The following is a 15,180-nucleotide window of genomic DNA, read 5'->3' as shown; positions in this document are numbered from 1 at the left end:
CCACGTTTAAGCTGTTTTTTTTGTTCAGGCACTATGTTAGACGGAAGCGGGTCCTCGCCCTCTGCATTTTGAAACCGTCGCGGACACCTAGCAACAGTAGCCGGGGAGAGAGGAGGAGGTGGGCATGGTTCTATTAAAACGAGAATATTTTCAACTAGCGGTTCACTACATTTAACTGTGGTACATGTTTGTGGTTATGTGTATGGTAAGGTTACAAGAACTGTTCTTACCGTACGTATGAACCTAACGCATGCTATGCTAACCGGCGGCTTGAGTGATTAGCTTCTTTCCTTGCTAAGCGGCTAATGACTGTTAGCATGCCTGTGAAGCTCAGCTCAGCTCCTAAAATGGATCGTGTAGCTAACGTCACTAGAATTTTCTTTGCATCCACCTTTTATGGACAGTGATCTGTAAAGGTAACTGCTGTTTGCCTTAGTACTTGTATAAGTATCTTGAGAATCGTCATGTCTTGCTTTTGGCTTGCCTGATGTATGCCTGACCAAGTTGGGCTGCATACATGGGATTGTGCCAACACGAATATTCTTGAGTATGATGTTTATACCAACATGACATTACATTTCCACTCATTCGTCGTTGCCATCTATTTTAAATAGTAATACGTGTTGTCAACCAGAAAGACCGAGGGTGCTAGGTTACCGTTTCCTTGGATTGGTCACGTCTGCAATGGGAGAGCATGATGCTATATTCACACATTGGGGAAAGTGTGTACATGATAGAGACGTACTCAAAATACTGCTTTGAGCAGCATTAGGTGGTTTTGATAGTGGACCAGTGTCCAACTAATCATCTTGAGTTATGTTTTTTGATGATGTAAGTGCCGAAAATAAGTAGCCATGATATAAAAAATGGTGTAGTATAGAGGGAGTTAAGCAGTGGCGTTCTTAAGTGTAGTGCCACAAGTCGGCGTAAGGTATCGTTCAAATTATATTGTTTATCGTTGTGCAGTGCTTTAGAGAGAAACGTGGCAATTAACTTTGTTTGGCGCCTGTCAGTATGTCGCTCAGGTTTGAGTTTTCCCACAGGTCTGGAATGCAGCGTGCGCCCTCCCTTGCAACTGAGCATGCGCAGAACATGTTGTAAACAATGAGACTATTCCAGACCGTCTCCAGCTTTGTGTCTATCCTACAGTTTATCTGTGCAAAACTAACAGCGGTTTCCCTTATCTCTGCGCATATTAAATAAAAAATGTTCCTTGGTAAGTATAGGGACACATTTGTTACTAGATGTCATCACGTACACTTTGATTTTCATCGGTATCATCACCAACGAAGACGTATCAAATTTGTTACGTTGCAGCCCGAAAACCCACCTCGAATGACATACTTGGGCGTGACAGTGTGCGAATGAACCGACTAATATTGTTATAATTTATCTAATTTTCTATATATTTGTAATCGTTAACACTCCAGTCCAAATTACCTACTTTATTCTGTCTGTCAAGATTTTCATCTGAGCAGTTTCCCTTGTGCTAGCTATGCCAGGCACAGCCCCCTCTGCTAAAGCTTACTTGTTAGTTAGCGGGCTAGCTAGCAGATGCTAGTCCCACATTAGTGTGGTTGGTTCCGAAAAGATATAATATGTTGGGTTAATATTATAGGAATATAGAACTTCAGTAGTGCCTGCTTTATTATTGCATTACGTGTACTAATATTTGTAAAAGACTGTGTAGCTGTTGAGCAAACACATTAGCTACATGTAATGGAGTTGTGTAGTCTACATGGAAATACTTATAACTGAAGAGTACTTGTTGGTAAAATCACTGTGTATGCTATTTTTCAACGTGTGACTGCTTGTTGTGGTAATACAGTAATACAGAGGAAGGTAAAAACTTACTAAACTCACTCTGGATTTAATTTTGTTTCACAAAGTTTTTGGTTAATACACAGATATGATCTTAACGAGTAAAGGCCAAGTTATAGTGTACACTAAATTATACAAAACTAAATAAATTTTGTGTTCAGACTGTTAAAAGGCAGACAATACAAATAAATGTGTTTCTGAATGGATGGTTATTATTTGGCAGTGCTGGCAATAGATCTGTAAATAAAAAAGGAAAATCAGGGGATGTCACAATATCCATTTAGCTCTAAAAAATCTCATCTTGCCTAAATGACACTTCCTATATTCTACTTTATTGGTATTCACAAATATCCGGGAGAAATATGACTGAATTTGAAATGTGCAACTGTGGTGCAGTGTTAATTGAGTCAACAAAATTTATGTTAGATTCTTGATATTTAGTTTAAAAAAGTATGGAATACTAAAGAGATTAGTGCTAATTATCATATTTCTTGTGGTTGTTCAGTTTAATAACAACAGCTGGTCACGATTGCTGACGTGTATTGTGTGATGTGCTGCAGGGAGCTGAAGCATGGAGGCGGTTCTGAGCAGGCTGAGGGGGCTAAGTGCCGATGAACTGCGCGAGGAGTTTGCCCGAGCGGACCTTAAGTGCGGTCCCATCACAGCTACCACCCGAGCCACCTTTGAGAGGAAATTAGCCCGAGTCCTGGCCGGGCCAGAGAACAGTGCCACTGAATCGGACAACAGCTCTTCAGCAGGAAATTTGGTCAGTGCAGCCTCTGTTGCTGATCATGCCAACCCTGTGCTGTGTGCCACCTCAGCTCCCACCAATGCTGCACCAAGTAGGAGCCCATCTGAGGCTGCCAGTGAAGAGTTGGACTTTGGCTACGGTCTGGGTCTCAACCCTCCAGAAGAAGAGGAGATCTCAGTAAAGACAACCTCAAACAGCTCTGCTGAAGGCAGTAACTTTCAGTCAAAAACAGAAACCCCTTCAAAGCCTGCACAAGTGTCCCCAACCTTTTTTTATGGAGTATGTCCACTGTGGGAGGATGTTTTGGCTAGAAATGGTAAGAGAGGCTGAGCTTGTTACTTTATGTGGTGTTATACAGATGTGATTGTTACATATAGAGAGTTAACAAAAGTTGCAGCAGTGTTCAGCATTACCTACCGTGTTGTCTTAAATTTTCGGGAACTGCAGTAAAAAGGCTCTGCAAGTATGGGAAAAAATACTTTCCAAACACAACTACATCTCTTATGTATTTGTGAGTCCATCATCATTTCATCCAGTCTGACTTTGACTTTGATAAGGGGATGGAAGTGTGATTAATATTTCCTACCAAAGTATATTTACAATATAAAAAAATACAGTTAAAGATGATAGCTGCAACTTACTATTCATCTCAATATGGAATAATATGCAGACTATTTTCCTTGATTAATCATTTTTGTCTATGCCCATTATGACTATACAAAGCCCAATGAGACTCTAACCCATATTATATATAGTTCACTATACACAAAGGAAAGCATCAAATGCCCACATTTCAGAAGCTGGAACCATCAAATGTTTTGCATTTTTGCAAAATAGTTGTTGACAAAGTTTCCTTTTGATCTACTAATTGATTAATCACCTAATTGTGTCACTAAAAATCTAATTTAAATGAAAAAAAGATTTTACAACTTAAAAAATATAAATAATCAATAACAGTGAGGTTGGTAAGAAAGATATTTTTTTTCATGCACAAATAAATGTTCTACACCCAGAACCTTTTATGTTGAATTTAGTGCTACATAACAATTATGTTGTAATGAGATTAAGGCGAGAAACAGCTGTAATTAGTAAAATTTTTCTCCTCTCAGTAACAAATTATTTCCATGTTTGTTCAAACAGAAGTTTCAAATGTTTGTTTTCACCATTTTTTACTTTTCTTTCACTCATATTTATTGATAGTGCTGAATGCTGCAATGCTTTTATGTAGTGTAAACAAAAACTATAGCCATAGTACAACAATATATTTTCAGCAGTTATGGAAACATACATCTAAATATAGTTTCAATTCAAAGGAAAATTGACAAGAGAATAAAATGGCTACTTTTTTTGTTTTGTTTTTTTTAGAGAGAGCACATGTATACACAGATAAGAAGGATGCCCTTCAGGCTGTAAAGATGATGAAGGGAGCCCGCTTCAAAGCTTTTCCCAACCGTGAGGATGCGGAGAAGTTCGCCAAGGGGATCTGCGACTATTTCCCCTCTCCCAACAAATCAACACCCTGTGTATCTCCTGTCAAACCAGGCCTGGTCATTAGTAAAGGTAAGCAGATAAGATGTATGAGACGTATTTGTAGAAATGGCCATAGCCAACCAATTTCTAATAAAATATATAACAGTGGATCTGTTTATGTATTTTATTGGAAATCTTTTGAAAGATAAACCCTGTCACAGTTTGACCATGGAGCACACCAGCCTTGAACAATAATTGGAGTTTTCAACTGCCATGCTCATCCTTCACTCTCTTCTCCCTCTTCATGCTAGACAACATGGAGGTTGATACCATCAACCGGGAGCGGGCCAACAGTTTCAAGAGCCCACGGACCCAGGACCTGACCGCCAAACTGCGGAAAGCTGTGGAGAAGGGCGACGAGTTGGCCTTCAGCGAGCTGGTCCTGAGCAACCCGCGCTATCTCATTGGCTCAGGGGATAATCCCACTATTGTGCAGGTGTGTGCTGTCAGTTTTCCTGAAGAATTAATACATTTTGTAGTTAAATTAAGATGCAGCATTGTTTGAGCTTGTTGCAGTAGTAGCCTACTGTTCTGGGTATTCAAACTCTTTGCTGTTTATAGAGATGCATATCCTGACTTGAATATTGTCATTTGTTGATACATAAATGTATTTTCCACATCGGTGCCAACCTTTCCAGCTAATTCTTTTCTGAAGACTAAAGTCGCTAATGTGACAGAAAACAGAACTATGTGTATCCAATGAGTTCATTTAAAAAAGAACCTTCTTTCGTCACTTAGTGCTGAGACTCCTCAACAATGTACAATTCAAACTCTACTTTTGGAGCTAAGTAATAAAAAATAAAAAAAACACATTTAATGTGCAGAAGAGTGAAGAAGAACGATGCCGATAAGGTAGAAGACTGTATTGCTGGCTGATGATTCAAGACTATTAACAGAGGTTTTCATTAGTTTTCTTATCCTGTCAATTTATAGTTTCAACTACATTTAACTGAAAATAAATTGCATTTTACATATTGAATCAGTTTTTAGAAGTTTAAATCTGCAGATTTTATGCTATATTATAAATACTAACCGCTGTTTCTTAAGATCGAGTCATTAAAAAATAAAATAATGATGAGTGATAAATCCCCAACTTCAGCAGGTGAAGTTAGGGTCAGATGCTGCTTTTTGACAGAATTAAACATCCTTTCCTGTTGACAGGAGATTAAAGAGGATTATGTCCTCATCCATATAGTTGTTCCACTGTTTTGTCTGGTTAGGAGGGCTGTCGGTACAATGTCATGCACGTGGCAGCCAAGGAGAACCAGGCGGGAATTGCCCAGCTGCTGCTGGACACCTTGGAGAACCCAGAGTTCATGCGCCTCATGTACCCAGATGACCAGGAAGTCATGCTGCAGAAACGTATCCGCTACATTGTAGATCTTTACCTCAACACCCCAGATAAGGCTGTAAGTTTTTTCATACCAGCTAAACTAGATTAGATTAGATTCTTTCCAAAGGTAGTAAATGTGCTGTGTTCACATTGTACTTTGCTGTGTTTCAGGGGTTTGAAACGCCGCTCCACTTTGCCTGTAAGTTTGGGTGTCCGGATGTGGTCAATGTTCTGTGTTCGCATCCTGACATCGATAAGAACTGTAAGAACAAGGATGGCCTGAAGCCTTGTGATGTAAGAAGGTTTATTTAACTTAACAAATTTTTAAGATAACATGCACACCTATTTGACATAGCCTGGGCTGTCATTACTGGGGGTTAATACATAGAAAGTTTTCATGAATGTGTGCACATACATACAATAGCTGTCTTGAAGTTACTCAGCCTTGCACCGTACTGCTGACCTCTGAAGACCTGGCAGTAGCTGAGGGAGATACAGTTATGCTCGCTCAGGTTTTGAAGCTGTGACCTTTCAGCTTGCTTTTCAAATCGTTTGGCAACAGTCACTCAGTGCAACATTGTAAGCTAAACTTAGATGAGCAAATTCTTTCCTCAATTGATTCAACAACAGCTGTATGTTTTTTTTCTTTTCCACAGCTTATTTGTAGCAGAAAAAATAAAACCCAAGAAGTGAAGCAGAAGATAAGTGACTATTTGGAGGGTAAGGACACACTCATATTTCCTAAAACATGAACAGTTTTTGTCCCTATGATCTCTCTGTTTCCTGAAGGACACAGTCTAGTGCCATTTAGTGTACATGCACATGTCATTGTTAAATAAGAAAAAAACATGTTATGTAGTTTGAATTCTGCTCTGTTTTTTATTTTAAACGTTATTATTTTTTAATCTGTTCAGTTTGTGATGGTGGTAACAATGTTGGCTGATAGTAGGATATAGGCAGAAAACATCATTAGCAGGTTGTGGTGCTTTGGGCTTGTGGCTGACTGTGAATACTAGTGAATGGGCTACTGACAAGTTTGTATTACAAATCACTTCACAGCTGCAGTTGTGTGATGTTGTTCAGTCTTCAGAGAGTCAGTCTGGGGTGTGAAAAAAAGGGTAAATCTGATAATTGCAGTGTAAGACTAGAACTGTACTAAATTTGATGTGTGAGCATGGCACTTGGCATCAAGCTCTGCTCGCAGTATCTCTCTCACTGTCCTGGGCAGAGACTGACAGCACCATATGCAACAGATATTTCACAACACACAAAATTAGATTTTGTTGTGAAGTAGACTGGCAGCTTGAGCTTTGGTTCCCACTGGTGTAGCCATTGTTGTGTTAAGTGCTGTGAATAAAAGTCTTGTCCATCGAACAGTGTTTAAAATTGTAATTGTCTGTTGTCTCTCAGACCGCTGCTATATCCCTTTGTTGAGGGCAACCGACAACACCTCTCAGCCCATCATAGGTGCTCTGTGGTCACCTGAGTCCTCAGAAAGTCTCTCGCTGATCCAGCGGCACACAAGAAGCCCCATGGATCCATTGATGACCGTCACAGCCTTTGCTGGACCCCTGAGCCCATCTAAAGCAAGTTCTTTACCTGTCTCGTTATGTTTGTCTTCTCATGTCATGAAGTCGGGAAGTTTTGAGACCAAAACTAGAATAATTTTCATCATTTGAAACATATCTTGCCTAGAAAATATATCCTTCTCTTGTAGGCAGATGACTTTCGTCGGTCCTGGAAGACGCCACCCAGAGACCGAGCCGACCTTTTCCACAACATCCTCAAGTCTGATCCTGACCGTGGGGCAGAGAGAGTGGGCAGGTTAGTCCCACATAGTAACCTCACTGCTTTTATGATATCTATGAGTTTATGTCTGTCGTCCGCCTCTCTGGTAGTGAGAGGTAAACGAAATAACATGAGAGGTTTCAAATATATGATGATGCTACTGGGTTCATTGCAGATTGCAGTGTAGATTTCAGAGAAGGGATACTTCCCCCTCTGTTTGGGACACAAGCACTTGTCCCCCCCAACAGAAACATGAAGGAGCAGATGACTTATTTAGAAAAACCCCTATAACATTACTCATAGACGCAACAATGCCACACACACACACACACACACACACACACACACACACACACACACACACACACACACACACACACAGTGTTGTGATCTTAGTCAGCAGTGGCACAGGTTCTCCTCCTCTCTTTTGGTGCTGTGTGTACGCTGGCAGGTTGATGAGCCAGAATTACTTACCTTATCTTATTGTTGCCTGCCCATAAAAGCTTGCTAGCTAGCTAAAATAGCAGCAAACCAGCTAATCCAGCACAGCAGTTGTCCAAAGACAGTCATACAAACTGCAGCATGTGATTTGTTGACAGTTTGGGACATTTGAATGTGAATTTTATCAATTGGAATGTATTTACATATTATAAATTCAAACAAAAGTTTAAATAAAAAATGTTTTCATTATGAATGTGAGATATTTTCAACAAGATTTTGATGCTATTAGGGGAAGTTCATGAGTTGGATCGACATCTAGTCTCTCTGACCACAAGCAGTGACAAAACAATAGTCACCTAATTGCAGTTATTTTGTTAATTCCTTCCTTCAGGGAAGGTGCAGTTGAAGTGTGTGAAGCAATTAACAGAAAGTCTCTTTCATTTGATTTTTGCATAGGTTTTGTTAAACTGCTCTTGGATATAATGACCATATGAATAATGGTAGTTGCATGCTGGAAGCACCACTCACTCAGACAGAGAGAGGGCGAGAGAGGGAGGCAGAGACAGACAAACACATAAGAGGTCATATATTATAGACAGCTTGACATTTTAAAAAGTGTTTTCCAGGTCAGGGGACAGTGAAAATGGAAAAGGACATACATGTTCATATTGGATTAACTCAGGATAAAAAAGTAATTTTCAGAAGCAATTGCTTTTTAGAAACATGAGATGAATCCCCGTATTTTGGTGCAATCTGAGATTAGAAAATGTTTTTAGGTTATTAAGGAAAGTTTGTGAGTTAGGTCTACAGCAATGGAATAGGCTGCAGGCTGGACCTCTTTTAACATGCTCTTAATTGGCACTAAATTAATAAGAATTAAGAGGAATTATTTTCTTTTTGTAGCTCTAATTTTTTAAGACATTTTTGGGGTGTTTCCGATGTTCTTTCCACCCTCTGTAGGTACATTTTATAGATATTTTAATTATTTTAAAGCTAAATTTTTTGTTGTTTGTTTGAGAAGATAGTGTGCACGGGCAGGGAAAGAACCTTGAGTGAAGATCCAAAGGAGCCTTACCAGCCAAATCTGAGGGAGATGGAGCCATAAACTCTGTCCAACAGTCTTAAAATTTCATGAGAAGGGGTTTAAGGACTTTCTGTGGTTGCATTATGCTCCAGTGCTTAGAGGGGTTTGTGTTTCCATCGTGTGAACACCTTTAATGACAAAAATGCAGACTTTAATTCAAAGGTCCTGCATTTGTTAGTGTAGGACTTCTAAAAGAAGGTGATAGAAAAGTCCAAAGGCCATGCATCTTCACATGCCCATGCCACTCAGTCTTGGTAAGTCTCTATCAAGCGAAGTCCACAGAGACAAAGTTCTTGCGTGCATTGCAAAAGCAACAGGAGGACGACAGACACTGTCTGTATGAAGTAGTTGATGCAGTTAAACTCTTGGCTAGGCAGAAGATAAGCCTTCAGCGGACACAAGAAAGAAGAGGGTAATCTCCAAATGTTAAAGAATCGATTAGAAACTCACTCCATTCTCTGTAATTGGCTTGAGAAGCACAGCCACAAACTCCTTGGCAATACAGTTGAAAGAGACATTGCAGCTTTTAACACTCAACAATTAGTGCGGTTCTCTCTAATAAATGATGGAGGTTGGATTAGATTAGAGCGTGATTTGGTCCCATGTAAAGAATTTGTTGGTGTCAAGCAACATCAACAACTGGAGAAAACATTTGTGCCATTGATTTAGAGGACTCAAAAGGATGAATTTGCCAGTGTCGTGTTTGAGACGAAGGGCATAGGATGGGGCCGCATATATAGCAGGCAAGAACTTGGGGGCACAAGCACTTCTCAAGAAGCAACAGTAACTGGCTTTGTACGTACACTGTGGGGCACATTGTGTTAACTTGGCAACTGAAGCTGCCTGCTGGTCATCGCCTTGTCAGGGAAATTCAAGACAGTGTTTGAAAACAATGTAAAATCATCAAAAAGTGCACAATACAAAACTGTCAAGCCTTTGTGCCCAACAAGGATGGCAAGGCACAAGGTCATTGACTCAGTCACTGACCAGTATGCTTCTGTGCTGCACAGTCCAGAGGAGATGGCCTTAGGTACAGCAGATACATCAAAACAAGGCAAATGGGATGTTGGGACAGGTTTAGTGTAGGAACAAAAGCTGGGTCTTCTCCTTGGGTCAGACGTAAGGGGAGAGCTGGATTGCATGAGGACATGAGAACATAAACAGCAGTAGACTGTAAGAGCCACACTCCAAATGAAACAGGATGAGAGACCATGCAAAAAGCTGTTTGCAATGGCAGAGGAAATTGTGACTTCCGTGGATATTAGGGGAATTCTGTTATCTTGTTTCCAGAAACCACCAAAGCTCCTCTGTGTTGGAGCAGACATGCATGTCCCAGACACACCAGTTGCCTTTCGATCATTTTAAATGCCCCATGGCCTGGCTTTGTAGAGGGCTGGGAAACAGAGAGGCAAAGAAAAATTTTGTTTTACAAAATCGGACTTACAAAATCGGTGTGATTTCACACAAACCGTTAGTGAGTATTGGTTTACTTTCAAAAGCAAGAAGAATGGAATCGTTTTTTTCAGTATGAGATCTGTAAGAGACCTTACAGGGAAATATTTGAAAGTAATGTTCAGACAAAACCTACGCCCATTATTGTGAAGAATGTACAGCACGGTGAGTGTGTCTTTGGGGATTATGAACAATTTGGGCCATGTGTAACACACCCTAGGTTCAAATCTGGTTCATCATTTGTTCCATGTCATCACCACTAAGTTTCTCATAATTATTTTCCGTTTTCACTGTATGTAACTGAACAGTAAATTTAATTTGATGAATAAAAAAAGTAATTGAAAGCATCAAATTAGTACTGGAAATGACTCAAAAGCACATAAGTTTGTTTGGATGTGTGTCTGTAGTATTATTAACAGTATGTATGTATGCTACAGATATCAAATCAAATTTTTTTATAAGGCACATTTAAATATAGCAAACAGCTGGCCAAAGTGCTGTACAACATCTGGAAAACACAAACAACATAGAGAAACAACATCCTGTGTTGTCGGGAGGTATGTGTTGCATTAGCAAATATTCTATATTAAATCTGATATCTGAAAGAATCTGATAAATGCTCCACTGCCAATGTAACAGCAAGTTATTCGCACACATAAATTTCTATAATTGCAGAGTAATTAAATCTTATTTGTAGTTTTGAGTTGGTCAGTGAAAGTTAGATTCATGCTCCAGCAACTACGAGAACACCACTATTTGTGACTAATAAATACAGAGATATGGCTTATTTGTATGTGTAATAATTGGGTCCTTTATTTACAGAGACCTGGCTCATGAGATGGGCCACCCTTGGGCCGAGTATTGGGACTTCCTGGACAGTTTTGTGGATCTGTCATCGATTGAGGGGCTAAGAAAGCTGGAAGATTACCTGAACAAGAAGGATTTCAGCCCACGGGCTCATGAGGAGGCTGGGGAAAACGAGACCAGCAACAGGTTCAAAAGCCCGTCTCCAGGTATACTCACCTGCTCTGTGTCAGGCAAGCTACAAGGTCTGAAAAAAGTATGAATTACTGAAATAAGAAATGGGACATTTCAGATCATCCTCCGTGACTGAATGTGTTAATTGGCATTGAACTGTATGTTCTCAACTATAGCCTCTTGTTAGGTATGAAAGAGACAAAGCATTTTGCAAAGCAGCTAATCTGCTGCCATGAAGAATTGTAGCTAAAATTACACCGTTTCTGTTTTGGTGATTCATCATCCCTGGTTGCAGGCAAGCCCAAAAAGTTCTGCAACTCCATCTCTGTTGGTGCCTTCCTGGACGAGGGTGATGACATCAGCCTTGAGGAAATGAAGAACCGTCAGAACGCAGCACTCACCAGCATCACCTCCTCTGCTGCATCCAAGGATGGCCTGAAGGGAGCAGTGGGCGGCCGCGAATTCCACATCCTGCCCATTGCGCTGCACCACCGTGGGGCCGACCTGATCGAGACAGCCGCTGAGCAGGACCTGCTGTGCTGCTGCGATGACGGCCTCCTGTCACCAGGCGTCGTCTGCAAAAATGGGGTGTGTTCCTCCTCCAGAGATAGGACTCACAATGGAGACAAGGTGTCCCCTCGCACATCCCCGTCCTCCTCCTGCCTGCTGTCGCCCATCTCCAACCTCATGGTGGAGTTTGAGCGCATGTCACTGCAAGAACCGCTGGACAGCCCCACCAGCTGCAGGGAGAGAAGGAGCAGTGGAGGGAGTCGGCACAGGGACACCTACGGCTCCTCCTCCGCCACAGACCTGAGTTCTGGGCTGAACCGCCTGTCTCTCGGCCACAGCAGTCAGGACGGCGAGGCATTGGAAGGTCCAAGCTGGAGAACAGAGGGAGGGGAGACAGAGGAGAGGCGCAGCAGCGGCAGTTCACAGGAGTACTTTGACGCAGAGGAGAGCCTTGAGTTACTGGGCAGGACTAGGGGGTCAGTAACAGGGGGGCGCAACTTCTGTGCTAGGTCCAAGTCATGGGACCATGGGGGTAGAGACCTGAGCAGCTCAGGATCCTCAGGTTCTTCCTATAAGTCCTTAGATAACTCCCATGAGTTCCTACCGAGGACTCCACCGCACATAAGAAGAGGATTTTTCATCGATGGGTGAGTCACTGTTTTTTCTGCATGATGGGAGAGTAGATACAGGTGGAAGTTACACCCCCACCAGTTTTAGGAATTGCCCGTTATAATGTAACTTTAGACTGATATTGGAACTTTGTAGCTAACCCTGTCTGTTTTTCTGGGTCATTATGGTTTCTTATTCTAGTCTAGGCATTTACTCTGAAATACCAGCTAACTCTTAACTATCATTGATTATCAAGTAGCCAGTTATAAAAGGTTTCATGATCCCCTTAACTTAAAAGTTGTGATGACAATGAGTCAATGTCTGCATGTGTGATAAGTTTTCCATGTTTTCACAGAGATTCACCAAGCAAGTTGGACAGACAGGTCTTGTCAGCAATAGACGGCATAGACGTCGATTCCCAGAAGTATCCCAGCATTCATAAGTGGAAGAGCACAATGACGTCATACTCTGCATCAGAAATGCAGAGGTTAGTATATTATGAGCTAAATACTGTAATAAAGTAGATGAGTTTTCACATATTTTCACAAAAAAAGAGTAAGGATGATAATTAAAGCAGAAATTACACAAAAAAGTCTAGTGCAGAGGTTTGCTACTAGAATGTTTTGCAGTTACATTCATGCAATGGGTTAGTAGTAAAGTGAAATGCCAGTGAACGAAGAAGTGTTTTCTTTCCAGAGAATAAGTAAAAGACTTTCAGCTGCGAGACTGTAAATCTGTACGACTTTACCTTTCAGTATTAATAGCAAAGCAACAATATTGTAAATGTAACCACTGACTGGTGTTGATGTGTGTCTTCTAGCTGGCCCAGCCCTGCGGTGGTAAAACCACGACTCAGGATGCAGCATCAGACTCCCGGCTCCCCGGTCAGCGGCCTGATCTCTCCCACCGGCCGCTTCAGTCCTGCCCGGCACGCTGCCTCACCAGACTTCAGCCCCAGCCGTTACAGCCCTGCCAATGCTAGCTACATCCAGCGCATTCGCCTCAAGCACTTGAACGAGCCACCAGTCTAAATGCCCCTCCCCCTGCCTCTTACCACTGCGGCCATACCCTCTCCAAACCCTAACCCTAACTCCGCCCTTCCCTCCCCACCACAAACCCAGCTGCACCAAGGTGGCTACACCAGAGCTCAGAAACCACATACCTAACAGAAATATGCACAATTGTCTGGAAGATTTGTATTAATGATGTATGGTACTACTCCTATGTAATACAGGAATTCTCATCACGTTGGGTTGTGATGTACACTCAAGACTTTAAAAAAAGAAAAAAGAAAAAAAAAGAAACCTTGGTAATTTATGTACTGTATGGGTGTGGACCATGTTGAATTGACGGTAATGTTAATTGTGGCAAGTGTGAAGCACCTGTAGTCAACTTTTTTGAATATCGTGAATTCAAGCCGCACTCCCCAAAGTTAGTTGGTCACTAAAACCTTAGTGTGGAATCCTCAACAGGATTCTGTCACTGAAGATGTTCTTAAAAAAAAAAGTAAAATGTCAATATTTTAAAAATTATTTTTTGTATGTTGGTCAGTAGCACAAAATTTAAATGTTTTTATTAATGGTGTTAAAACCGACTGCCATTTCCTATGTTTTTCCTCAGTTCAGGAATTGCCTTAATTTTCTGAAGTGATGGACTAGTCCTCTGTCAGTTTTCATCGGTCACAGATGATTATGGCAAACATGGGAAAAACTGATAAGACTGAGATCTTCCATGTTTTTATTTTGTTCTTCAATAAATGCATACATTTTCTATCTTTTCTCGGTGGTTCCTGGACATGTCTTGACTTTTCCTTTCAGCCACTAACGGCGGCCTTAGACTGTGCAATTTTTATTTTCATGTTTTCTCTTTAATATCTTTCAATCACAAACATCTCGCACAGTGTGAGTATGAGTGACAAAACACACCCATCAGTAAAACATATTTTCAAGTTTGTCTTGTCTGGGCTAAACCTTCAAATTGCTCAGTCTGAGACCACCTTAAAGCTGTATTAAGAGATTTTTAACCACTACAGGACAGAAAGACAGAAAACTAACTCAACAGCAACAAAACCCTGATGTTTCATAGCTTACTAAGGCCTATTGTGGCCATCTTGTTAACAAAGAACTGCCTTAAGCTTACAGAGAACACACCTGATTAGCTGAGAGCTGCATAGAGCTGGATTTTGATTCCCAGTGGGGTCAGCAGTCCTCACAAACCTTTTCACATCACAAATTTGATTCAGCTTTTATTTCAAAATTAGAGCTTAAGCCCATAGTTATTTGTCATGAATCTCAAATTGGCTAATGGTAAACTCATGTACACATGGCAGGATCCTGTAGTTCTCCACTTGTTAAGTCTAATGGAACGTGAGTGTAAAAACCTGCTGTATCCAAAATATTTGTAACTTAGGGATAAATTCGCTTCTGTAAGAGGGCTCATCAGCTACGTCTAGGACAAAAAAGCCAATCATTTTAAATATTCAGATTGCCACTCTACTTAGGTTGGGAGAAACAAGTGTTCTGAATGTAAATTTTTTTTGTGAACTAAACCTTTATCTGAGAGCACAAACTACTTCACTGAGAAGATTGTATTGTCATCCTCGTGCTCTCAGGTGACAACAGATCTAATTCTGGTCGCTGAATGTTTATGAATGTGGAACTTTGCAAAAATGCACCTAAACAACTTAAAACATGCTTCTTGTGCTTTTAGCATTCTGTGCTTTATTAAAAATTAATGGTGAATTCTCTTTCTGTATGTCTAGACCTCATTTGCTTTCAACTAATCAATAAAACATCACTCCTACTTTACTGCCAATGTGTCCTTGAGCTTTTCTTCAGTTATTTCTGTGGCATTAATATCAGCCAGAAAGGAAATGTGACAAAC

General features: G+C 40.8%; 1 protein-coding gene across 4 annotated transcripts; it reads left to right on the top strand.

Annotated features, from left to right (window-relative positions):
- Positions 1–41: 41 nt before the first annotated feature.
- On the top strand, positions 42–14,067 carry ankle2 (ankyrin repeat and LEM domain containing 2). Of its 4 annotated transcripts, none has more exons than XM_087171621.1 (13): positions 42–118; positions 2,382–2,888; positions 3,938–4,132; positions 4,354–4,538; positions 5,323–5,511; positions 5,607–5,729; positions 6,092–6,155; positions 6,846–7,025; positions 7,157–7,259; positions 11,023–11,213; positions 11,474–12,335; positions 12,653–12,784; positions 13,118–14,067. In XM_087171621.1, exons 2-13 carry the CDS (start codon positions 2,393–2,395, stop codon positions 13,326–13,328), a joined length of 2,931 nt encoding a protein of 976 aa, XP_087027747.1. In that variant the 5' UTR covers positions 42–118; positions 2,382–2,392; the 3' UTR covers positions 13,329–14,067. The 4 variants fall into 4 exon arrangements, with proteins under 4 accessions (XP_087027747.1, XP_087027749.1, XP_087027748.1 ...); XM_087171623.1 differs by lacking the exon at positions 42–118 and adding an exon at positions 216–231; XM_087171622.1 differs by lacking the exon at positions 42–118 and adding an exon at positions 276–416.
- Positions 14,068–15,180: the final 1,113 nt, after the last annotated feature.

This window comes from Seriola lalandi, unplaced genomic scaffold, assembly GCF_002814215.2.
Source record: "Seriola lalandi dorsalis isolate HSWRI2012SDOR001 ecotype SW California unplaced genomic scaffold, Sedor1 jcf7180002054883, whole genome shotgun sequence".
NCBI lineage: Eukaryota > Metazoa > Chordata > Actinopteri > Carangiformes > Carangidae > Seriola > Seriola lalandi.
The sequence above is the reverse complement of the archived record's forward strand: the minus strand, read 5'-3'. Positions and strand labels throughout refer to the sequence as shown.

Excerpts from the sequence above, each read along its gene's own strand:
- ankle2 (XM_087171621.1), top strand. The coding sequence starts at position 2,393 with ATGGAGGCGGTTCTGAGCAGGCTGAGGGGGCTAAGTGCCGATGAACTG. Across the intron at positions 6,156-6,845 it reads GATAAGTGACTATTTGGAGG|ACCGCTGCTATATCCCTTTG; the intron begins GTAAGGACACAC and ends GTTGTCTCTCAG. Across the intron at positions 12,785-13,117 it reads TCTGCATCAGAAATGCAGAG|CTGGCCCAGCCCTGCGGTGG; the intron begins GTTAGTATATTA and ends TGTGTCTTCTAG.